At 41.3% G+C, this 25,810-nt stretch overlaps 2 protein-coding genes across 9 annotated transcripts in view; one reads left to right on the top strand and one right to left on the bottom strand.

Annotated features, from left to right (window-relative positions):
* The window catches only part of ppp1r9a (protein phosphatase 1, regulatory subunit 9A), a 129,012-nt gene extending 127,037 nt beyond the window's left edge, over positions 1-1,975 (bottom strand). For 4 of the 6 annotated variants that reach the window (XM_045709835.2, XM_045709837.2, XM_045709836.2 and 1 more), the window contains exon 1: positions 1,649-1,975. The gene's annotated coding sequence lies outside the window, so the exon portion shown is untranslated. The remainder of the gene's footprint in view (positions 1-1,648) is intronic. The other 2 variants (XM_014178500.3, XM_045709838.2) reach the window with 1 other exon arrangement.
* Positions 1-25,495, top strand: sgce (sarcoglycan, epsilon). 3 transcript variants are annotated; one of them, XM_014178501.3, is made up of 12 exons: positions 6-370; positions 8,062-8,184; positions 8,490-8,647; positions 9,572-9,644; positions 10,826-11,024; positions 13,872-14,034; positions 15,803-16,017; positions 16,697-16,723; positions 17,346-17,531; positions 18,888-18,931; positions 21,426-21,469; positions 23,375-25,495. In XM_014178501.3, exons 1-12 carry the CDS (start codon positions 334-336, stop codon positions 23,423-23,425), a joined length of 1,320 nt encoding a protein of 439 aa, XP_014033976.1. In that variant the 5' UTR covers positions 6-333; the 3' UTR covers positions 23,426-25,495. The 3 variants fall into 3 exon arrangements, with proteins under 3 accessions (XP_014033977.1, XP_014033976.1, XP_014033978.1); XM_014178502.3 differs by lacking the exon at positions 16,697-16,723 and having other exon boundaries at positions 1-370; XM_014178503.3 differs by lacking the exon at positions 21,426-21,469 and having other exon boundaries at positions 12-370.
* The last annotated feature ends 315 nt before the right edge of the window (positions 25,496-25,810 follow it).

A 25,810-nucleotide genomic window follows, 5' to 3' on the forward strand; every position in this document is an offset into this window, starting at 1 on the left:
AGTGGAAGGATGGATGGAGGGGTTATGTTGGTCACGCAAGGTCAATAGAACATGCGCAAAGAGAGATAGAGTTTGTTAATCTATTAGATTATCTAAATTCAAATAGTGATGATGTTTACAATTGGTGAAATTGCATCACACCCGTTTTAATGATAGGCGTGCGGGAAGGATATTTTCCAGCTTCTGCGCCAGATGTACCGACCAATGAGAGCGCGAGCGTTCGAACGAGGAGGCGGAGGCTGGAATTTCATGGATGCTTGTTATGTCTGTCAAACCACTAGCGATTAGAAAAATATAGATTTTCATATAAAAATAAACATTCGCAAATGCAATATGGATACTGTGGTTGTTGTCGTATGGCTGTCTATGGGTACGTATCGATTTTGAATGGAAATATTGAGAAATAGTTAGGCTTTTTTGTATTAGCAATATTAGCTAGTCGCAAGGTAGCTTGCTACAGCAGCTAACACGTTATGTGGTTGGTGGGTTGGTCATTTTTTCCCACTGCCATGGAAAAAATGGCTAAGGTTAGCTTTCTATCCCGTTATTCGGAGATAATAGTGGCCTTGCCGTTTAAATCTACACTATTTAGCTATTTAGAATATGAGATTATTAGCTATTGGTAGAATTAACTGGCTACATATATCTACCGGTATTTTACCATTTAAAGTTATTTTAATGTACTGTTGCAATAATGTTGCTATTACTTACTCCAAGGATGTGTTGGTGATTCCCAACATTTCTCTTTCGCGGATACATTGTATCACCTTATTCAAACCAGTTGTCCTACATGTATTATAACATACCAATATCACATAGCTACAGTAAATCTAAGTATGTCATGCAATTGATGGGCAAAAGTTATCTTAATCTTTTATTTCTTATACTGTCGTCATATCATTATGAATTGAATACATTTGCATGACATTATGTAGAAGCCAAAATAATGCTTTAGGCCTAATATTGTGTGAAAACATCTTTCCTATGTCACCACATGATTATAAGTACATTTTGCCATGTGCCTAGATGTGCTAGAAATTACGAGTGAAGCATTCAGCAATTTCTTTTGCAAACATGCCTCTGTTTGAGAAAAGGTTCAAAATAAGTATTGCTTTTGTTTGTGTTTGTTGGTCTATTAAGTTTTCATTGTGCATGTATCTGGTTTCACACACACTGATGTGATTGGGAGAAACATCCATGTACAGCCTAATCTGGGTTTGAAGCAGAGAACTGCCATACAAGACGGTGAGTGGGCTGTGCAGTGGTGCACATCTTGTGTGACTCCTCCCTGACCCCCTCCCCCTCTATTCTCTTAACATGGTGGTGACACCCTCAAGTAGTTCCCTATTAATGGACACATTTGTGTTGATTGTAACAGACTGTGGTGTAACCTCTTCTGCTTTGTTTGTAATCTTTGCTCTTCGGTTTGTTTGAGTCACAGTCTAATTCTGACTAGCCCTAATTGTATTATTTTGAGATGCTGTAAGTGAGAGTGTCCTTGGTTACTGTAACTTTTTTAAGAGACTTTCCAGTGGATAGTAAAAATGTTGATGCCCGCCTATCCTAGACAATAGCCCGCTACTTGTTTACAGCCCTCTCCAAAAGACCCCATGACCTGGAGCGAGAAAATATATTCCTTGTTAGTTACCTCAGTCCAGAATGGTTGTGCATCAAGTTCAGTCTAGGTGCAGTAGGGACGTCTGAGTTTGCTGTGGTCCTCCCCTGCTAGCGACCGCGGCCTATAGAGCCAGTTACCCAGCACAGTTTCACTCCAGTCTAGAGAGACAGACCACAGGCTAGATCAAGTCTAATAGTGCTCCCATAAGTCTGTGTAGTTTTAATGCAAACTAAAAGCACATGCATTCCCCCTGACCGGAAAGGACAGATAGATCCACCTCCACCACCTTACATTCAACTGAACAACAGGACAGAGGACATCCTTTTGCTGCCAGACTATTTCTGGGCTGAGGCTGCTGTGTGCCCAAGGTCGGGTTGGTCCATAAAGGCATAAAAGCGGGTTATCCATTCTGTTAGTGATCTGCAGCAAGGGAACATGGCAAGGTGTGTGTTTTGTGTGTATACCATAGCTAATATGCGTGTGTGTGTGTGTGTGTGTGTGTGTGGTGTGTGTGTGTGTGTGTGTGTGTGTGTGTGTGTGTGTGTGTGTGTGGGTCCTGCCATGGTTAGGGAGTTGAGCATTAACCATGAATGGGTGATGTATTAGAGGGGGCAGTTGGTTCATCATCTCCAGAAGGCCTTGCTGTGCCCAGAGAGCCAGGTGTAAGCAGATCTGATGCTATTAGCACACCCTGTCGCTAGCTTAACCAATGATCTCTGCTTTCTTTGTTTGGAGTCGCTGGACTGCATTCCAAATGGCACCCTATTCCCTATATAGACTAGTGCACTACCTTTGACCAGGGTCCATATGGCACTGGTTGAAAGTAGTGCACTACGTAGGGAATAGGGTGCCAGTTGGGATTCAGCCCTGTTGGAGTCTCTAATGTTTCGTCTGGCAGTGACCTGGGGAAGTCCATCTGGGCTGAGACAGAAATAGAATTAGGAATGTTGACCTGAATGTGGATATCCATTCTAGTAAGTCTCCCTCTATTAACGGACACATCTGTGGACAACATGTGTTTAATTAAACCACATCAAGAGTCTCTGAAAAGAAGGGTCAATGTTTGACCTTGGCTGTTGCTGTAACCGCCATGTGGTTTTAGAAAATAAGCTTGACTGTGTTGTGAGAGGGCTGCGTCTTAAGTGGCATCCTATTCCCTATACCAGTGGTTCCCAACCTTTTCGGTTACTGTACAACCAGCTGAACATTGCTCTGTCCAGAGTACCACTGAAGTATCCCTCATGTGCATTTTACCAGTAGGCCTATGGTCTCATGAGTCTTCTCAAGTACCCCCTGTAGATAGGCCAAGTACCCCCAGGGAACCACTGCCCTATGTAGAGTTGAAGTCAGAAGTTTACATACACCTTAGCCAAATACATTTAAACTCAGTTTTTCATAATTCCTGACATTTAATCCTAGTAAAAATCCCTGTGAATGTGAAGTGTCAGAATAATAGTAGAGATAATTATTTATTTCAGCTTTTATTTCTTTCATCACATTCCCAGTGGGTCAGAAGTTTACATACACTCAATTAATATTTGGTAGCATTGCCTTTAAATTGTTTAACTTGAGTCAAACGTTTCGGGTAGCCTTCCACAAGCTTCCCACAATAAGTTAGGTGAATTTTGACCCATTCCTCCTGACAGCTGGTGTAACTGAGTCAGGTTTGTAGGCCTCCTTGCTCGCACACGCTTTTTCAGTTCTGCCCACACATTTTCTATGGGATTGAGGTCAGGGCTTTGTGATGGCTACTCCAATACCCTTGATTTTGTTGTCCTTAAGCCATTTTGCCACAACTTTGGAAGTATGCTTGGAGTCATTGTCCATTTGGAAGACCCATTTGCGACCAAGCTTTAACGTCCTGACTGATGTCTTGAGATGTTGCTTCAATATATCCACATAAGTTTCCTCCCTCATGATGCCATCTATTTTGTGAAGTGCACCAATCCCTCCTACAGAAAAGCAGCCCCACAACATGATGCTGTCACCCCCGTGCTTCATGGTTGGGATGGTGTTCTTTGGCTTGCAAGCCTTCCCTTTTTCCTCCAACCATAACAATGGTCATTATGGCCAAACAGTTCTATTTTTGTTTCATCAGACCAGAGGACATTTCCCCAAAAAGTACAATCTTTGTCCCCATGTGCAGTTGCAAACTGTAGTCTGGCTTTTTTTATGGTGGTTTTGGAGCAGTGGCTTCTTCCTTGCTGAGCGGCCTTTCAGGTTATGTCGATATAGGACTCGTTTTACTGTGGATATAGATACTTTTGTACCTGTTTCCTCCAGCATCTTCACAAGGTCCTTTGCTTTTGTTCTGTGATTGATTCGCACTTTTCGCACCAAAGTACGTTCATCTCTAGGAGACAGAACGCGTCTCCTTCCTGAGCAGTATGACGGCTGCGTGGTCCCATGGTGTTTATACTTGCGTACTATTGTTTGTACAGATGAACGTGGTACCTTCAGGTGTTTGGAAATTGCTCCCAATGATGAACCAGACTTGTGGAGGTCTACAATTTTTTTCTGAGGTCTTGGCTGATTTCTTTTGATTTTCACATGATGTCAAGCAAAGAGGCACTGAGTTTGAAGGTAGGCCTTAAAATACATCCACAGGTACACCGCCAATTGACTCAAATTATGTCAATTAGCCTAGCAGAAGCTTCTAAAGCCATGACATCATTTTCTGGAATTTTCCAAGCTGTTTAAAGGCACAGTCAACTTAGTGTATGTAAACTTCTGACCCACTGGAATTGTGATACAGTGAATTATAAGTGAAATAATCTGTCTGTAAACAATTGTTGGAAAAATTACTTGTCATGCACAAAGTAGATGTCCTAACTTACTTGCCAAAACTATAGTTTGTTAGCAAGACATTTGTGGAGTGGTTGAAAAACGAGTTTTAATGACTCCAACCTAAGTGTATGTAAACTTCCAACTTCAACTGTACATTAGTCCACTACTTTTGACCAGGGCTCCTAGTGCTCTGGTCAAAGTAGTGCACAATTCAGCAAAACATTTTTTTTACCTTTATTTAACTAGGCAAGTCAGTTAAGAACAAATTCTTATTTACAATGCCGGCCTACCGGGGAACAGTGGGTTAACTGCCTTGTTCAAGAGCAGAACGACAGATTTTTACCTCGTCAGCTCAGGGATTCGATCAAGTAACTTTTTGGTTACTGGCCCAACGCTCTAACTACTAGGCTACCTGCTGCCCCACATTTAGCTTTATCAGTGTGGTGATATTGAAACAACATTCAGCTTTAGGCTAGTAATATCCCTACACCATAGCTCAATGATCATAGCAGTTGCCAGTCAGGTTCTATGGCTGATCCCAACCCTGTGCTTATTTCACATCTATACAACCGTTTAGATCATTGACCACCTTTTCCTGTGACCAGGTCCCCGAGGACAAAAGACATCTGGGACACTTTAAGGTTTAGTGTTTTGCTTCAGATGGGTTTCACAGATCTATTATGCTTCAAACAACTGTGTGTACTGGATAGGACATAGGCTAGTGTCTGTGTGTACTGGATATGACATAGGCTAGTGTCTGTGTGTACTGGATATGACATAGGCTAGTGTCTGTGTGTACTGGATAGGACATAGGCTAGTGTCTGTGTGTACTGGATAGGACATAGGCTAGTGTCTGTGTGTGTAGTGTTACCTTAATCTGACTGTGTTGCCTGTAATCTCTTCTGTACCAGAGTGGTTTAACCCATTATATGGACTCTTGCAGTGTTTACCGTAACTCCAATTAACTACAGATTATGGGCCGGTTTCTGGGACACAGAATCTTGGACTAAAAAGCATGTTCATTCTCTGTTGAAAGGGATTTTTTTTGTCCAGGTAGGACTAGGCCTAATCTGTGTCCGGGAAAGTGGCCTAAATCTCCCAATATGTCTTAATAATGATGAATGAATGAAGATGATGGTAACATGTTTTCCAGTAGGGAGTAGGGACCTTTTTTCAGCTCTTCCAGGCTCAATTTGCTGCAAATGGAGTTGGATTTATTTGTCTGCAGTCATGAACAGTGGAGCTGTCTCTCTCTTTGACAGACACACACACACACACACACACACACACACACACACACACACACACACACACACCACACACACACACACACACACACACACACACACACACACACAGACATACACACACACATACATACACACACACACACACTGTACTGCAGTTCTCCCTCCCCCTCCCATCCCAGCACACTCACTCTCCTATGGTGATTAAAAACTTAGCTCCCACCCACTGGAGGAGGAGGATGGAGAAAAAGAAAGAAGAAGAAACGCTCTGTCAAACCAGAGGAGAGGGGGAGGAGGTAGAGGAGGAGGGGGAGGAGGTAGAGGAGGAGGGGGAGGAGGAAGAGGAGGAGGGGGAGGAGGTAGAGGAGGAGGGGGAGGAGGAGGGGGAGGAGGTAGAGGAGGTAGAGGAGGAGGGGGAGGAGGAGCTGCCATTTGCCTCTGCAACACTTCCTGAATAAAGAATAAGTGTGTGTTTGTGTTGTGAATGGATAGACTCTGGTATAATGGGAGTCAGGGAGTATGAGACAGAGAAGAATAGCAGCGCTATTGTGCTTCTTAAAGCTACAGTCTGGGATTGGGACAACCATTTTTGTACTTTTACATGAATGATATAGAGCCATTGATTATTGGGGAATATAACATATAAATGCCTCATGACTTTTGCAAAATTGTCTTACCCTTTCAGAACCCACCATTCGACAACTGCTTACATAAACAAGTGGCGGGGCAGCCATTTGTTTGTTTGAATCCCAGACTGTAGCTTTAAGAGGCTGACTGAGTCCCAGTGCTGGTGCTACTTACTGCTGTTGACAACCATTCACTGCACTGGCCCTCTGACTCTCTGGTTTCTGATATCATAGGCCTTTCGCCCTTAACAACTACTGACAAGTCGACTGTAGCCTGGGTGCCTGGCTGACTGTTCTTGGACTCATCAGTGTTAGGCTAGGCCTATATCAAAGAGACTGAATCATTTAAACCTCTCTGGCTATATAGTACTGGCCTTGTTTGGCAAGAAAACAAATTGGTTAAAGGGGAAATCTGCAGTTTGAACAATAACAAAACAGTTACCCCTGCCACTGATTTGGTAAACAGCTTAGGGATGGGGCTGGAGAAATGTAACCACTCTCAAACTCATGAACTATGAATACAGGGCCTGATTATCCATGATATAACATGTATAGTTTTAACCATGTTTTGAGGCTATACAGTGTTTGTTTACATTTACATTGTTTACAAACAAATCACTAAAACAAGCTAATTTTTTAGGTTCTGATGGGGTACGACAGTTGAATTAAGCACATGAGGCAGATTAAGTTATATTTAAGCAATAAGGTCCGAGGGGGTGTGGTATATGGCCAAAATACCACGACTAAGGGCTGTTCTTAAGCACGACGCAACGCGGAGTGCATAGATAGAGCCCTTAGCCATGGTATATTGGCAATATACCACAAACCCCTGAGGTGCCTTATTGCTATTATAAACTGGTTACCAACATAGTTCTTTTTTTGTCATACCCGTGGTATACAGTCTGATATACCACATCTGTCAGCCAATCAGCATTCAGGGCTTGAACCACCCAGTTTATATTCTTCAATGATCAATGGGTATATGGTCCCGTATGGCTCAGTTGGTAGAGCATGGCGCTTGCAACGCCAGCGTTGTGGGTTTGAGTACCACCGAGGACCAGTATGAAAATGAATAAACACACTACTGTAAGTGGCTCTGGGTAAGAGTGTCTGCTGAATGACTAAAATGTATAGTCAGGTCCATAATTATTGGCACCCTTGATAAAGATGAGGAAAAAATGACTGTATAAAATAAATTATACAAATAATGAGCAATACTGCATGCTAAAAACATTTCAAATTGTATTATTTTATACTAATACAATTGCTAAGAGAAAGAGACTTTTTTTAATAAGTAATAAAATAATCTAAAAAAGATTGGGGTTAAAAATGATTGGATCCCCTGTTTGCAGCACTCCAGCACCCTTGCGAGGATAATGACACAGCCTTTTTCAAAAAGCTTTCAGTATTTTTTGCTCATCTTTATCAAGGGTGCCAATAATTATGGACCTGGTTAGTTTAAAAGTAAAAAAATGGATGTAGCAACTGCAGATTGCCCCTTTGAAGCAGAAATAAACTGGCACCCAGATTACGTCGATTTATCACTCACGAGTCCAAATGATTTGAAAACCAAGAGACTACAGCACTTTCCCCTCACATGTTTTGACGGTGATTTTCACCTTGTAAAGAGGCATTTTCTCCCTCCTGAATGTGGTTGGCAGGGGCTGTAATGATGAAGACACACACGGACGCCCCCCCCCCCCCACACACACACACACACACACACACACACACACAGGAGTCCCAGCTAATAACCTCTGTGTCCTCTCTCTCTGTGCTCCAGTGGTCACCATCCTGTCGAGGTCGCACGCCGACCGGAACGTCTACCCGTCTGCAGGCGTGCTGTTTGTCCACGTGCTGGAGAGAGAACACTTCAAAGGAGAGTTCCCTCCCTATCCCAAACCTGGTCTGTGTCTGTGTTCCTCATTGGATCTCTCAATTCAATAATAACCGAATTCCAATTGTACTATTACTACTAGTAGGCTACCTATTTATTATTAATACTAATGATAAATACTCATCTATTCAGTAATACAATATATTTCGCTAAGCTACAGTACAGCAAATACAGAGACCGTTTCACTATCACCATCAATGTCAGTGTCAGAGTAGAATTTACATCTCTCAGTCTCAAATCACGCTCTCAGGGCCTCGTTGACTAACTACTAGGCTAAGCGTTTATTGTACATGTACCAACGTCTGTCCGTACAGGGGATTCCAGCAACGACCCCATCACCTTCAACACCAACCTGATGGGCTACCCAGACCGGCCAGGCTGGCTGCGTTACATCCAGAGAACCTCACACAGCGATGGGGTGCTCTACGGATCCCCTACTGCAGAACACGTCGGCAAGGCCACCATCATAGAGGTGTTGGCTCCATGTGATGCTAAAGGAGTTAGAGTTGTTTGTCTGCAGTCATGAACAGTGGAGCTTTCTCTGACACACACACACACACACACACACACACACACACACACACACACACACACACACACACACACACACACACACACACACACACACACACACACATTAAACTACAGTACATTAGTAGTTGTAGATTCAATCAATCAATCAATGAATACATTATAACATTGAATGTTTTGAACTTTGAAATGTTTTGAACATTGACATTTTCAGACTTGGGGGATGTATAATCATGTGCATTCACCGGGTCTTGTCCGCAGTTAAGTTTTTCCAGCCAGGGTCCTATCAGTCAGATATGTGGATCACAACCTGTAACAATCATAGTAGTGGTTAGGGGTATAATTTACATGATATAGTTCAGCAATAGAGCTCCACAGTGGAGGTGTCATAATACCCATAAAACCTAGCGGTCAAGCAGGGAAATGGTTCCAATCGTTTTTCCACCAATCATTTTTCCCATAGGGGGTTTTAGAAACACTCCAAGGTAAGCCTACATGAAACACAGCCCTTATTTGAAGTGTTTCTGGGTATTATGACGTGTACTGTGATACTCTATGTTCACAGGTAGATGAATAGGTTTTTTGCACATATGTAAAAGCTGTCACATGGTGCGTTGTGATATAGCTTTTTCCTAGGGTTTTAGACGTGTAATTTATGTGTCCAAACTACTGTAGCATGTTCTCAAAGGCTTTAGGTTCCCTGTAGGAATGTTCCTGTAGGACGCAGTGCCCCAATTCCTTCTTCCCTCTGAGCCTTCTACTATGGAATATGTTTGCATCTGGCTCGGACCTCGCCGGCGAGCCTCAGCCTAGGACATAAAGCTGTAGTGATCTTGGCTTAAACTTTTACCCTTATTTGTTCCAGATTACTGCCTATAACAGACGCACTTTCGAAACGGCCAGGCACAACTTGGTCATAAACATCATGTCCACGGAAGGTAAGAAAGAGAGCGAGAGACAAAGGACAAGCTTAGTGAGGACATGATGAAGCAAGACGTTCTTAGTTTAAATCTAGAGGGTTTCTTCCGATGTTGACTAAAATACCCCAAAGCTAATTTCCTTGAAGATTGGCTGAATAACATTCACATAATATATATTAATATATTATCCAGAATACATCAACCTAAAAGGCTAATACTATACACTCAACCAGACCGACAATTTTAAATTTAAGTGTCAACACAGTCCAATACGGGACTCACAGTTGTGCAAATCAATAAACACACTTCTGAAAGCGCTATCTGAAAATCCACTGTCTGCAATTGACTGAAAACTGGCCTAGTACTCTAAACAAGTAGTTAGATTGTAACAGTACATTTATTCTGTGACTTTTAATAAAGTCATACCCAGTGCCACAGTAACCAATGCCTCACTCTGTGATCCTATAGGGAACAAATGATGATTGTGTATAAGGCAGATTAAAACAGTATTGTGAATGCTCTTCATGTTGAGGTCTACAGCTACAGTACAGGTGTAGGATCTTCATTTGAGCCAGTTTGCCACAGAGGAAATTAGTCCTGCAGCAACAAGAAATGTGAATTATTATGTAGATTGTAATTAATGGGCATTTTGGTAGGGGTTGATACAGGGAAAATCAAGTTAGACATTTCAAAGTGGAAATTTCTAACTTCAGAAGCCTTTTTAAACCTCAAATACATTACAAGTTCTAAAATGTCCTGTATACATCTCATTATGCTGTACGTCCGTACAGAGTCTCACTCTACATGTGATACAATAGCACCACGGTGCCTGGTGAAAAGCTGCCCAGCTGTTTCTGGCTCACGCGTACTGTGACCTCACTCACACTGAGCAGTTACGTCACTAGCCATCTGCCCAGAGCCGAGCCGCTGTCATAACAGACACATAACAGACACATAACAGAGCAGACAAACATTGGCCTTTATCGAACAGTTTGTCTGATATTACGGCCTTTAAATATCATTACATATGGTTGTCAGTTAGGGATGTATTTACAGCTCGTCTGATGTTACGGCTGTTAAATATCATTACATATGGGTATCAGTTAGGGATGTACTGTACATTTACACTTTGTTCACAGAATGATATTGGGCCTATTAAAATGAACAGATTATATCTGTAATCTCCCTCCCTCCCTCAGAGTACCCACTGCCATACCAGGCAGAGTTCTTCATAAAGAACATGAATGTGGAGGAGATGTTGGCCAGCGAGGTTCTGGGAGACTTCCTGGGCGCAGTGAAGAATGTCTGGCAGCCCGAACGCCTCAACGCCATCAACATCACCTCAGCGCTGGACAGGGGCGGCCGCGTTCCCCTGCCCATCAACAACCTGAAAGAGGGGTGAGGGCGTAGAAATAGAATCAGAAACCATTTTAGTGCAGTTCAATACATGGTTTAACAGAGTATGAGGATGAATTTACATATCAACATCACCTCGGCGCTGGACGGGGCGGACGCGTTCCCCTGCCTATCAACAACCTCATTGGGGTGAGAAACAGGGTCACCCTCAGCAGCCCTTAAAGGTCAAGAGTAGTTTGATACATAATTTGATAGAGGATGATGAATTAAAGCCTCTTCAGTTGATAGAGGATGATGAATTAAAGCCTCTTCAGTTGATAGAGGATGATGAATTAAAGCCTCTTCAGTTGATAGAGGATGATGAATTCAAGTATCTTCAGTTGATAGAGGATGATGAATTAAAGTATTTTCAGTTGATAGAGGATGATGAATTCAAGTATCTTCAGTTGATAGAGGATGATGAATTAAAGAATCTTCAGTTGATAGAGGATGATGAATTAAAGTATTTTCAGTTGATAGAGGATGATGAATTCAAGTATCTTCAGTTGATAGAGGATGATGAATTCAAGTATCTTCAGTTGATAGAGGATGATGAATTAAAGAATCTTCAGTTGATAGAGGATGATGAATTAAAGTATTTTCAGTTGATAGAGGATGATGAATTCAAGTATCTTCAGTTGATAGAGGATGATGAATTAAAGCCTCTTCAGTTGATAGAGGATGATGAATTCAAGTATCTTCAGTTGATAGAGGATGATGAATTAAAGAATCTTCAGTTGATAGAGGATGATGAATTCAAGTATTTTCAGTTGATAGAGGATGATGAATTCAAGTATCTTCAGTTGATAGAGGATGATGAATTCAAGAATCTTCAGTTGATAGAGGATGATGAATTAAAGTATCTTCAGTTGATAGAGGATGATGAATTAAAGTATTTTCAGTTGATAGAGGATGATGAATTCAAGTATCTTCAGTTGATAGAGGATGATGAATTCAAGAATCTTCAGTTGATAGAGGATGATGAATTCAAGAATCTTCAGTTGATAGAGGATGATGAATTCAAGTATTTTCAGTTGATAGAGGATGATGAATTCAAGAATCTTCAGTTGATAGAGGATGATGAATTCAAGAATCTTCAGTTGATAGAGGATGATGAATTAAAGTATTTTCAGTTGATAGAGGATGATGAATTCAAGTATCTTCAGTTGATAGAGGATGATGAATTCAAGTATCTTCAGTTGATAGAGGATGATGAATTAAAGAATCTTCAGTTGATAGAGGATGATGAATTCAAGTATCTTCAGTTGATAGAGGATGATGAATTAAAGCCTCTTCAGTTGATAGAGGATGATGAATTCAAGTATTTTCAGTTGATAGAGGATGATGAATTCAAGTATCTTAGGCACTTCCAGGAACAGGACAGAGTAAATATTTAAATATTTAAATATTGCATACAAGGGAAGAGATAGATACAGACATAAAAGCATGGTTTGTTACCTAAATATGCATCCTCAGAAAGTACTATAGCAGCTTTATAATGCCTTGTCTACTGTCATCATCAAAGTATTGTATTCTTAAATAATGTTCAGAAAATTGTATTGCATCTGTTGCAACACAAGCATGCACTTACAGATGCTTATGCAATGCAGGTGGAACCTTACAGTAACCTTACCACTGTGAGAAAGTGAGAGAGAGAGAGACAGAGAGAGACAGAGAGAGACAGAGCGAGATCAACACTGTATTAGGCATTACAGCCTCAGACAAACACTGGCAGGCAGTTTTTAGTAGTCAGGGAGAATGAATCCCCATATGAATTGCCATAAGTTGTTCATAAAACATGCATGGCCCCATTTGGGAAGATACAAGGTTGTAGAGGAGAGCCCCATAGAAAGACTTGGCCAGCAGGGCTAAGTGTGTAACCTAGCTGTTAAATCTTCCTCTCCTCTCCTTGACCTTAAATGTGCTTGTGTGTTTGTATGTAGATTAGTCATGTGATATACCACTAACTGTCTCTCTGTCATTATACCTGTATTATCAGATATACCACTAACTGTCTCTCTGTCATTATACCTGTATTATCAGATATACCACTAACTGTCTCTCTGTCATTACCTGTATTATCAGATATACCACTAACTGTCTCTCTGTCATTATACCTGTATTATCAGATATACCACTAACTGTCTCTCTGTCATTATACCTGTATTATCAGATATACCACTAACTGTCTCTCTGTCATTACCTGTATTATCAGATATACCACTAACTGTCTCTCTGTCATTATACCTGTATTATCAGATATACCACTAACTGTCTCTCTGTCATTATACCTGTATTATCAGATATACCACTAACTGTCTCTCTGTCATTACCTGTATTATCAGATATACCACTAACTGTCTCTCTGTCATTATACCTGTATTATCAGATATACCACTAACTGTCTCTCTGTCATTATACCTGTATTATCAGATATACCACTAACTGTCTCTCTGTCATTACCTGTATTATCAGATATACCACTAACTGTCTGTCTGTCATTATACCTGTATTATCAGATATACCACTAACTGTCTCTCTGTCATTATACCTGTATTATCAGATATACCACTAACTGTCTCTCTGTCATTATACCTGTATTATCAGATATACCACTAACTGTCTCTCTGTCATTACCTGTACACCACAGGAGGCTGCTGAGGGGAGGACAGCTCATAATAATGGCTGGAATGGAGTGAATGGAATGAACCACAGGGAAACCACTTTGTTGATGTATTTGATCCCATTCCATTTATTACGTCCCTGCCATTTCAATGAGCCTCCCCAGTTAAGGGGCCGCCAGCCACCTGTATTATAAGCCAGTGTCTAACTCCCTGCCTCTCTCTCCAGTGTGTATGTGATGGTGGGGGCTGACGTGCAGTTCTCTTCCTGCCTGAGGGAGGTGGAGAACCCCCACAACCAGCTGCGTTGCAGCCAGGAAATGGAGCCTGTCATCAGCTGTGACAAGAAGTTCAGGGCCCAGTTCGACATTGACTGGTGCAAGATCAACCTGGTGAGGACTGGACAGGACCCTGGAACCATGGTGTGACCTCTTGACCTGTTCTCTGACCATATCAAACAAAAATGAGAGTGTATATGTGTTTGTGTGTTATGTCATATACATGCATACACGAATACAGCCAATCCACAATCTTCAGAAGAAAATGTATATTTAGTGATATTTAGGCATGTATACTGAACAAAAATATAAACATTTCAAAGATTTTACTGAGTTACAGTTCATATAAGGAAATCAGTCAATTGAAATAAATTCATTAGGCCCAAATCTATGACTGGGAATACAGATATCCAGGCTGTATCACAACCAGCCGTGATTGGGAGTCCCATAGGACGGCACACAATTTGCCCAGCGTCGTCCGGGTTTGGCCGGTGTAGGCCGTCATTGTAAATAAGAATTTTTCTTAACTGACTTGCCAAGTTAAATAAAGGTAAAAAAAAAAAAAAGATCTATATAATATGCATCTGTTGTTCACAGATACCTTTAAAGTAAAAAGGTAGGGGCGTGGATCAGAAAACAAGTCAGTATCTGGTGTGACCACCATTTGCCTCATGCAGCACGACACATCTCCTTCACATAGAGTTGATCAGGCTGTTGATTGTGGCCTGTGGAATGTTGTTCCACTCCTCTTCAATGGCTGTGTGAAGTTGCTGGATATTGGAGGGAACTGGAACATGCTGTCGCACACGTTGATCCAGAGCATTCCAAACATGCTCAATGGGTGACATGTCTGGTGAGTATGCAGGCCATGGAAGAACTGGGACATTTTCAGCTTCCAGGAATTGTGTACAGATCCTTGCGACGTGGGGCTGTGAATTATAATGCTGAAACATGAGGTGATGGCGGCAGATGAATGGCACGACAATGGGCCTCAGGATCTCGTCACTGTATCTCTGTGCATTCAAATTGACATTGATAAAATGCAACTGTGTTCATTGTCTGTAGCTTATGCCTGCCCATACCATAACCCCACCACCACCATGGGGCACTTTGAAACACAACGTTGACATCAGAAAACCGCTCGCCCACACGACACCATACGTGGTCTGCGGTTGTGAGGCCCGTCGGACGTACTGCCAAATTCTCAAAAACGACGTTGGAGGTGGCTTATGGTAGAGAAATAAACATTCAATTCTCTGGCAACAGCTCTGGCAGACATTGCTGCAGTCAGCATGCCAATTGCCCACTCCCTCAAAACTTGAGATGTCTGTGGCATTGTGTTGTGTGACGAAATTGCATATTTTTGTGTGGCCTTTTATTGTCCCCAGCACAAGGTGCACCTGTGTAATGATCATGCTGTTTATTCCGCTTCTTGATATGCCACACCTGTCAGGTGGATGGATTATCTTGGCAAAGGAAAAATGCTAACTAGCAGGGATGTAAACAAATGTGTACAAAATTTGAGAGAAATAAGCTTTTTATGCATATGGAACATTTTTGGAATCGTTTATTTAACTCATGAAACATGGGACCAACACTTTACATTTAGCGTTTATATTTTTGTTCAATGTATTTTCCCAGCCACCCTGCTAATACTATATATCTTTTAAGGTTCCAAATTCTGGTAACTTTCCCAAAATGTCCAGGTTGTCCAGAAATCATGTTGGAACATTACTGGAATCAGGAGGGAATAAGCAGGAAACCTGGGAACGCTCCAACCGGGATTTCTGGAAAAATTCAGAATTTTGGGGAAATTAATGGAATTTTGCCACCCTAATATCTATAATAAATGAAGTGCTGATTGAACCTCTCTCTTCTCCAGGTGGACATCACCAAGGTGGTCATGATCCACAGTAACCGTCCGGACCCAGGTACAGGGGTTCTGCCTGACATCGGGGAGTACAACCCCCCATCAGAGTCTCTGAAGAGCAGGGACTTCTTTGCTGACTTCCTCATCACGTTGGCAGTGCCCTCGGCCGTGGCCATGGTCCTCTTCACCATCCTGGGTTATTCCATGTGCTGCCGGCGAGAAGGGGTGTAAGTGTGCAGCTTTCACTTCTGACAGAAAGAGACACACACAGACTAAAACACATGCAGACACAACACACACACACACATTTAGGTCTACACTTTTAAAGAGGAGATGGATACAAAAGCATAGTGTTGTTTTGATGTCAGTTGAGGAGATACACGTTTACAGTTGGACTTTTCTTTTGAATTGTCATGTGGGGGTTGTCAGATCCTGAGGGATAGACTGATTAGTCTGAGTGCAGTGTCACCGGCCCTCAGTGGGAGTTATGGGATGTTTAGTTATGCTACTGAGCCACTATAGATAGACGTCAAGAGGTTAAATATTCTGGAAACGCAGCTTGTCAATAACCATCCAGTTTTATGGTCCATGTATGTTCTCCATACTGTTCTGTTTCAGGTCGATTTCTCATACTCATTTTGATAGTTATTAACACAATCATCATGACATAGATGGTCAATCAACCATTATATTGCTCCTCCAACCACCCACCCTCATTTACAGGCTGGGAGACTGTCCCCTCCAACCTCCACCACTCAGTGTGTCCATGCAGTGCTGTTCACCTCTACCATTCATCCATCCATCCATCCATCCATCCAATGCCACGTGCTCTCCATTCACTTCAGTGTGAATGTCTTTTAACTATTAATATTAGTATTTAATTCATTCATTTTGTTTTGTTTCTAGGGATAAAAGAAACATGCAAACACCAGAGTAAGTGTTTATCCTCTCCTGTGTTTCTTTTCTTTTGAGTTTGATCTGTTTTGGTTCTTCTTTGAACCCCCGATCTTTCAGTTGGTTTGCCCTTTCACCTTTTGCTTTCAAATCGCCATGGTGACATGCTCATGTCCATCCATACTGTCATCTGTGTGTTTACATACCATTATCCAATTAGCTGCTCAAAGCTGCAGGGGCATGTTAAGAAAGGAAGTTGATCTTAACCACAGATCCAGGGTCAGATATTGGTTCACCACCTCTAGTGGTTGAGTATAGAAGGGGAACGTCTGTTGTTCTGTAACTGAAGCAGGGAAATCTCAGACCAGATTTGTTTAGAGAGAGAGGGATAGACAGAGAGATGGAGGGGGGAGAGGAGAAATACTCTCAAACAACCTCCACTAGACTCAGCAGATGGCAAATGACCAATAGTAACAACACAACACAGCTTCCTCCTACCAAGAAGAAACACACCAAATGCTGTCAAAATATTTCTTATGTTCTTATGTATTCCTTAATGCAAGTATGTACAGTACACGACTGTGTGCCTGTTGACTGAGATGATAAAAACTCAGATGGTCCATTCATGGTGTATTTTTCTGTCCGTCTGTCCTCTCCTCAGTATCCAGTTAGTGCATCACAGCTCCATCCAGAAGTCGACCAAGGAGCTGCGGAGCATGTCTAAGAACAGGGAGATCTCCTGGCCCCTCTCCACCCTGCCTGTCTTCAGCCAAAGTGGGGAGGTGGTGCCCCCCATACACCCAGACAACTACGAGACAACCAGCATGCCCCTGATGCAGACACAGACGTGAGTCCTGGCTAGAGTTTACAAACACACACATGCAGGGACATAAACACTTAGAAGAACAGATGCACACAATCTCTTTCATCCTGGCACCATCTATCTCTCTCTTTCTCTCATTATCTATCTATCTTTCTCTCTCTTATGGCAGGCAGCAATGTAGTGCGGTGCCAACCCACAGCTCTCTGCGTCCTCCTCCAACAGGACGGGTAGCCTATTATCATCAGAGAGGTCTTTGAAACCTTGAATAAGGGTTTCAAATTTGGGGAAATGACACTCTCTAATTATTTTATAGTCAGGAAATGTAGCTCTGTCTCAGATTCTGCTGTGGTGCAGTGGTTGCACAGCCTTTCCTCTACAGGGAGCCATGTTTTCTTATGTCTACCCTTCTCAATGGCAAGGCTGTGCTCACTGAGCCTGTACTTTGTCAAGGTTTTTCTAAGGTTTTGATCAGTAACCATGGTCAAATAGTTTGCCACGGTGTACTGTCGATTTAGGGCCAGATAGCACTGCATTTTGCTTTGTGCTTGTGTTTCCCAATAAGTAATGTAAGTAATGTAGTTTTGTTTTGACTGTCTTGTAATTTGGTTTATTCTGATTGATTGGATGTTCTGGTCCTGAGGCTTCAGTGTGTTAGTAGAACAGGTTTGTGAACTCAGCCCCAGGACCAGCTGGACGAGGGAACTCTTTTCCTTTCTGATATGAGAGGGGTCACTGTATTTTAGATGCTTCCAAAACTTAATTGCTCTTTTTTGAGTTTAGTGGATTGTAGTTTTCCTCAGGACATGTACGAGAATCTTACAGAACTCTGCATGCAGGGTTTCAATGGGGTGTTTGTCCCATTGGGTGAAATCTTGTTTTACAAGTGGACCCCACACCTCACTGCCATACAGTGCAATTGGTTCAATGACACATTCAATTAGTTTTAGCCAAATTTTAATAGGTATTTCAATAGGAATTGGTTTTTTAATGGCGTAGAATGCCCTGTGTGTTTTCTCTCTCAGTTAATTCAGTGCATCATTAAGGTGTCCAGTTGAGCTTATTTTTAAACTTAAGTAATTGTAGTGTCTGCAGTACTCTATATATTTTGTACCAATTGAGATCTTTGGTCTAATTCTCTGAGATCTGGATCTCTCTCTCTCTTGCTCGCTCTCTCTCTCTGTCTCTTTCTTGCTCTCCCTTTCTCTCTCCCTCTCTTTTTTGCTCTCCCTTTCTCTCTTTCTCCCACACACACACAATGTTGTCCTAATACAGTTTGTACTAAACAAAAACATGAGTGAGACTTTTGTCAAACTGGCTTAGACTCTAGACAATGCTATACAACGTTAAATGCTCTAATAATCAGATGTTCTCTAATTTCAGAAACCTGCAGAACCAGATTCAGATACCACAGCAACAGCCATCAGGTTAGTATTGACTCCTGCTTTAGTACGATTCTTTTATTATCTCTCGAACCAATGAAAATGATACATTAAGGTCTCTCGCTGAGTAACATGACACCGTGGACTTAATCATGATCATCCTCAATCATCTAGCCCAGACATAGTCATTGCACGTCTCACGAGACGCATTCGTCTTTCTGCAACTTAATTGGCGGCTCGCTGCAATATTCTGAATGCATGTGTTGTGTTTTCCTCAGTCAGCTGAATGCGTCGTTTAGTTAGTAGAACAGTGGTTACGTGACTAACCTTCGATATCCGCTAACGGACCGGTAAAAGCGCTCGCTAGCGGCTCGAGATTATTATCGACTATGACCCCATCCCTGAAGTCTGCCATTACCTGATTTCACATATTCTTGTGCTATAACTTTTATTGAGATAATGACAATGAGGTCACATTCAAAAGATTCATACAATTATTTTTTACACAGTTGTTTCATATACCCGCAAGTGAACTAAAATCAAATAGCTTGATGGTCCATGTTAATAGTATCTTACATATCATGTGTGAATCCATTTGATATGATGTAATAGGCCTATGAATCAATTTGAGTTTGCAATAGTTGTTTTTCCTGCTTTTATCTTTTTATCCAGATCAACCAAACACACTGAACCGAAATATAAATGCAATTGTGATTAGTTAAAACATATGGGGGTATTTCTGATCTGAGAGTTTGCATAGATATTGCAGTAATGGTTTTCCTCTCAGTTGAAGTAGGTCCTCATTTCCCTAAGGGGATGTCGAAAGTTGTATTATATACAATGTGTGTCCTTGGGTTTTCTGATGTCAGAATAGTCTTTATAGCCTACTTTTGCTCCTTTCCAAAATATACTGAACAACAAGATAAACTCAACATGTACAGTGTTGGTCCCATGTTTCATGAGCTGAAATAAAAGATCCCAGAAATGTTCCATATACACAAAAAACGTATTTCTCACATTTTGTGCACAAATTAGTTTACATCCCTGTTAGTGAGCATTTCTCCTTTGCCAAGATAATCCATCCACCTGACAGGTGTGGCATATCAAGAAGCTGATTAAACAGCATGATCAATACACAGGTTCACTTGGTCCTGAGGACAATAAAAGGCCACTCTAAAATGTTCAGTTTTGTCACACAACACAATGCCATAGACGTTTCAAGTTTTGAGTGAGCGTGCAATTAGTATGCAGACTGCAGGAATGTCCACCAGAGCTGTTGCCAGAGCATTGAATGTTCATTTCTCTACCATAAGCTGCCTCCAACGCCATTTTAGAGAATTTGTCAGTACGTACAACCGGCCTCACAACAGCAGACCACGTGTAACCCTGCCAGCCCAGGACCTCCACATCCGGCTTCTTCACCTGCTGGATCGTCTAAGACCGGCCAGCTGATGAAACAAATTGTCAGAAACTGTCGCAGGGAAGCTCATCTGCGTGCTCGTCGTCCTCACAAGGGTCTTGACCTGACTGCAGTTCAGCGTCGTAACTGACTTCAGTGGGCAAATACTCACCTTTGATGGCCACTGGCATGCTGGAGAAGTGTGCTCTTCACGGATGAATCCCGGGTTTCAACTGTACCGGGCAGTATGGCATCGTGTGGGCGAGCGGTTTGCTGATGTCAGCGTTGTGAACAGAGTGCCCCATGGTGGCAGTGGGGTTATGGTATGGGCAGGCAGGCAGGCATAAGCTATGGACAACAAACACAATTGCATTTTATCGATGGCAATTTGAATGCACAGAGATACTGTGACAAGATCCTGAGGCCCATTGCCGTGCCGCTCATCCACCGCCATCACCTCATGTTTCAGAATGATAATGCACGGCCCTGCAAGGATCTGTACACAATTCCTGGAAGTTGAAAATGTTCCAGTTCATCCATGGCCTGCATACTCACCAGATACTCACCACCCATTGAGCATGTTTGGGATGCTCTGGATCAACATGTACGACAGCGTGTTCCAGTTCCTGCCAATATCCAGAAACTTTGCACAGCCATTGAAGAGGAGTGGGACAACATTCCACAGGCCATAATCAACAGCCTGATCAACCTTATGCAAAGGAGATGTGTCGCGTTGCATGAGGCAAATGGTGGTCACACCAGATACTGACTGGCTTGCTGATCCATGCCCCTGTCATGTGAAATCCATAGATTAGGCCTAATTTATTTATTTCAATTGACTGATTTCTTTATATGCACTGTAACTCATTAAACTCTTAAAAATTGTTGCATGTTGCGTTTAGATTTTTGTTCATTCTTTACCCCACCTACACTTCTGTGGTGACTGTGTCTAACTAGACTTTAGCTCCTCCTTGTGTGCATGTCAATGAACTGCAAGAGAGCCCTCTGCTCAGTCTAACTCCCTGCTCAGTCTAACTCCCTGCTCAGTCTAACTCCCTGCTCAGTCTAACTCCCTGCTCAGTCTAACTCACTGCTCAGTCTAACTCACTGCTCCGTCTGTTCATTTTATTGCTAACAAAGGAGATAGAGATAATTATTGTATGTCAACATTTCGGAGACTGGAGGTAAGTATACTGGTCTGCCTTTGCTTCGATGTATAATTTTATCATTGCCAACTATATAAAAGACTATTTTACTTTGTACTTAATATGACATTAGTAAACAAGTTGAAATGGAGAATGCGCAGCGCTCGCCATTAAAATCATTTTATTTAAACAGCTATTAAAACCTCTTACATCTAGATGTTCCACTAGCGGAACGCCTCGCCAATATCCAATGATAGAGCGTGGCGCGAATTACAAACACCTCAAAAATCCAAAAAACGTCAATTTTTCAAACATATGACTATTTTACACCATTTTAAAGACAAGACTCTCCTTTATCTAACCACATTGTCCGATTTCAAAAAGGCTTTACAACGAAAGCAAAACATTACATTATGTCAGGAGAGTACCCAGCCAGAAATAATCAGACACCCATTTTTCAAGCTAGCATATAATGTCACAAAAACCAAAACCACAGCTAAATGCAGCACTAACCTTTGATGATCTTCATCAGATGACACACCTAGGACATTATGTTATACAATACATGCATGTTTTGTTCAATCAAGTTCATATTTATATCAAAAACCAGCTTTTTACATTAGCATGTGACGTTCAGAACTAGCATACCCACCGAAAACTTCCGGTGAATTTACTAAATTACTCACGATAAATGTTCACAAAAAACATGACAATTATTTTAAGAATTATAGATACAGAACTCCTTTATGCAATCGCGGTGTCCGATTTTAAAATAGCTTTTCGGTGAAAGCAAATTTTGCAATATTCTGAGTAGATAGCCCGGCCATCATGGCTAGCTATTTTGACACCCACCAAGTTTAGCACTCACCAAACTCAGATTTACTATAAGAAAAATTGGATTACCTTTGCTGTTCTTCGTCAGAATGCACTCCCAGGACTTCTACTTCAACACCCAATGTTGTTTTGGTTCCAAATAATCCATAGTTATATCCAAATAGCTGCGTTTTGTTCTTGCGTTCAAGACACTATCCGAAGGGTGACGCGCCGGCGCGTATCGTGACAAAAACTTTCAAAATATTCCATTACCGTACTTCGAAGCATGTCAAACGCTGTTTAAAATCAATTTTTATGCGATTTTTCTCGTAAAATAGCGATAATATTCCAACCGGGAGACCTTGTTTTCGTTCAAACACTGAAAATAGAAAATGGAGTCTTCACATGCACGCGCGTACCAGTGTCATTGTTCTCAGAACAACCACTTTCCAAAAGCCCTACTGTTTTTCGCCCAGGGACTGCAGAGTTATCATTCAACGTTCTGGCGCCTTCTGAGAGCCTATGGGAGCCTTAGAAAATGTCACGTTACAGCAGAGATCCTCTATTTTCGATAAAGAGGCTACAGAAGGCCAAGAAATGGTCAGACAGGGCACTTCCCATATAGAATCTTCATATGAGCTCTGTTATACTCACAGACACCATTCAAACAGTTTTAGAAACTTTAGGGTGTTTTCTATCCAAATCAAATAATTATATGCATATTCTAGTTTCTGGGCAGGAGTAATAACCAGATTAAATCGGGTACATTTTTTTATCCGGCCGTGAAAATACTGCCCCCTATCCTAAACAGGTTAAAAGATTGATGTTTCGGTCTTCATCAATGGCTGAAACGTCAAGCTTTTAATAATTGTTTAAATAAAATGAAAGGTTATTAATGTTGAGCGAGCGTTGCCCCTTTTCAATGATGATCAAATTTTTTGGTTGCACATCGACTTTTGTTGGTTGAGTACCCTCCACTTTCCACAGTAGTAAAGTAGTTAATGTACTTACCATATTCCCATTGTTAAAATATTCAGTCTCAGAACCTGTAAACAATCAATGTTTATATTAGATCAAAATAAATGATATGATGCAATATGTTTGAATAAGGTATTTTATTCTCCATTCTAGGTAAATGGTATTCCTGAGGAGAGGAAAGTGGCTGAAGCACTTAACTTGTGACGAGAGAGAAGCCCAAGAGACAGTGGTGGAGCTGCTTTCTGTCTGTCCGTGTCCCTTTAAGCCAAGTGTTTTTCTATGTCTACATCCTAAATAGAGTACCACAGTATCAGTCATAATAGACATCAAACCTAGCGGTCAAACAGGGAAAAGGTTCCAATCGTTTTTCCCATATGGGATTTTTCGAAACACTTAAAATAAGGACTGTGTTTCATGTAGGCTTACCCTGGTGTGACGTTTTGATAACCATGTAAATCTCTTTAGGACAAGGTGACTTTTATCCATATATTTGCTTGGATTTATCCCCCAAAATGAAATGCTAATTAGCTGCTAATGTGGCTATCATAAAGAACTACAAATACCATGATGATCTGGAAGAGAATGCCAAATTGAGGCAAAGGTAAGAATCTCTGGATTAACTATCTAATGTTAGCTAAATGTAGTAATGAATAAATTGGCTAAATTTCTTTAAATGGACAATTCCGTGAACTATCTTGTGGAAGTTTTACATTAAAACAATACCTGTTAGCAAAGGTGTCAGCGAGAGATGACGTGCAGGAGCTTGCAGGGATTTGTAGTTTTGCATGATGTCTACTTTGACCCTAATTAGCATTTTCAAATCTGAGAGTAGAGCCGAATATATTGATAAAAGTCACCTTATCCTAGAGAGATTTAAATGGTTATCAAAACGTCACACCAGGGTAAGCCTACATGAAACAGTCCATATTTTAAGTTTTTCGAAAATCCCATATGGGAAAAATGAATGGTAGCAAAAGGATTGGAACCATCACCCCATTTGACCGCTAGGTTTTATGGGTATTATGACACCTCCATTGTGGGGCTCTATAGCACCCAATTTCCTATATAGTGCACAACTTCTGACCAGGGCCCAGAGACACTACGTCTGTCCCAATCTGCATGCCCCAGCAGTGCGTTCATACTCGACGCCAGTGTCCGTCAGTGTGCCCTTATGTATTTGAGCGAGTGGTGCAGAGTACAGTAAACTCATGATAAGTGCACTTAGTATGAGAGCAAGCTGTTGAAGTGCAATTCAGTTTTACCAGTCCCAATTCAATTACATTCATAACTGTGTGCTCTTATTTAATGCAGACGGTCACCACAATACTAAACAGCTGCATTTATCAGTAGTCGTCTGTGTGTGTGTGTATACCAGCCTGATCATGAATAACAAATGCTACATTCATAGGATATTTTGAAATATTTAGTGCATATGTTCTAGAAATTATATGATGCCATTAACAATATCATGTTAGTATTTTTACTTTCCTTGCACAATGCTCATCTTTAGAGGGGAACGGAGATGAACAGAGACGCTCGTCAAGTCTGATCAAATAAAAATGTAAATGCTCATTTGTCACATAACAGTAAAAACTAATTTGGTTTAAATTTGCTGTCCACTGTGTTCAACGGCTGCAACTGTAGCACCAGGCCCCCAGCACACGTATTATAGTAATCTGTTCAGCCCATCTGTGGAAGGTTAGAGGGGCCCACTCGCTCTCTCTGGGTCATTTCTTTTTCAGGGGCTGGATCAGCTTTAATATTGCAGATAGGTTGTAGCATCCATCAATGTATTGTCTGCATCATTTCCAATCCCCCAGATATATATTTTTTTATACACACACTTTTTTTTGAATATACCTTCATTATTCCCCGCAAACCCTACCACCCCTCCCCAATTGGAGTAAACTAATAAACAATCTACCTTGAGTTTATACATTCTATACACATTTTACATAAATTATATTTTGTTTTTATTCCTGGCCTTCCGTTATTTCTGACGTCCATCCCATTTGTTTCTATTTGTAACTGCTATTTCACATTTCTGAACCTATATACATTTTACAGACCCCACATGTTTTACATTGGTTATCTTAGTCCCACCCTTCAGCTCCATACAACCCCTCCCATCTAGCTCTTAACACCATCCATTTTGCATTTCTATTTGCCATATATTTTTCAACTGTGCTGTGATGCTTCACGAAAGTACTGAACCTTTCTATTCTCATAGCTTTAAAAGACTGTAAATTAAAAGAAAATGTTTGGCAAAAATGATTATTGATCGATTGACTATGACTTTTCAAATCACCCAGTAATGCTATCTGCAGCGTTAGTTCTAAGTAAATGTTGCAATTCTTCAGCCATTCCTGGACCTGTAACCAAAAACGAGCTACATATGGACAGTACCAAAATAAATGATCTAATGACTGCCTCCTCGCAGCAAAATGTGCTATATACACATCTCAATATCTCTCATTCTATTGGTTGCAAGAATTTTGTACAATAATGTACATTTAAAAATTCTAAGTTTTGAATCTCTCCAGGTTGTTGCATTAGTTACTTCCTTAATCCCACACATCCTTGGTGGGA

The sequence above is a fragment of the Salmo salar genome, chromosome 27 (genome assembly GCF_965601325.2).
Source record: "Salmo salar chromosome 27, fSalSal1, whole genome shotgun sequence".
In the NCBI taxonomy this organism is placed as follows: Eukaryota; Metazoa; Chordata; class Actinopteri; order Salmoniformes; family Salmonidae; genus Salmo; species Salmo salar.

Bases quoted from the DNA above. Each gene is read 5' to 3' on its own strand.
- sgce (XM_014178501.3), top strand. From the start codon at position 334: ATGGATACTGTGGTTGTTGTCGTATGGCTGTCTATGG. The intron at 14,035-15,802 runs GTGAGGACTGGA...TCTCTTCTCCAG, and splicing joins ACTGGTGCAAGATCAACCTG to GTGGACATCACCAAGGTGGT. The intron at 18,932-21,425 runs GTTAGTATTGAC...TTGCTAACAAAG, and splicing joins ACCACAGCAACAGCCATCAG to GAGATAGAGATAATTATTGT.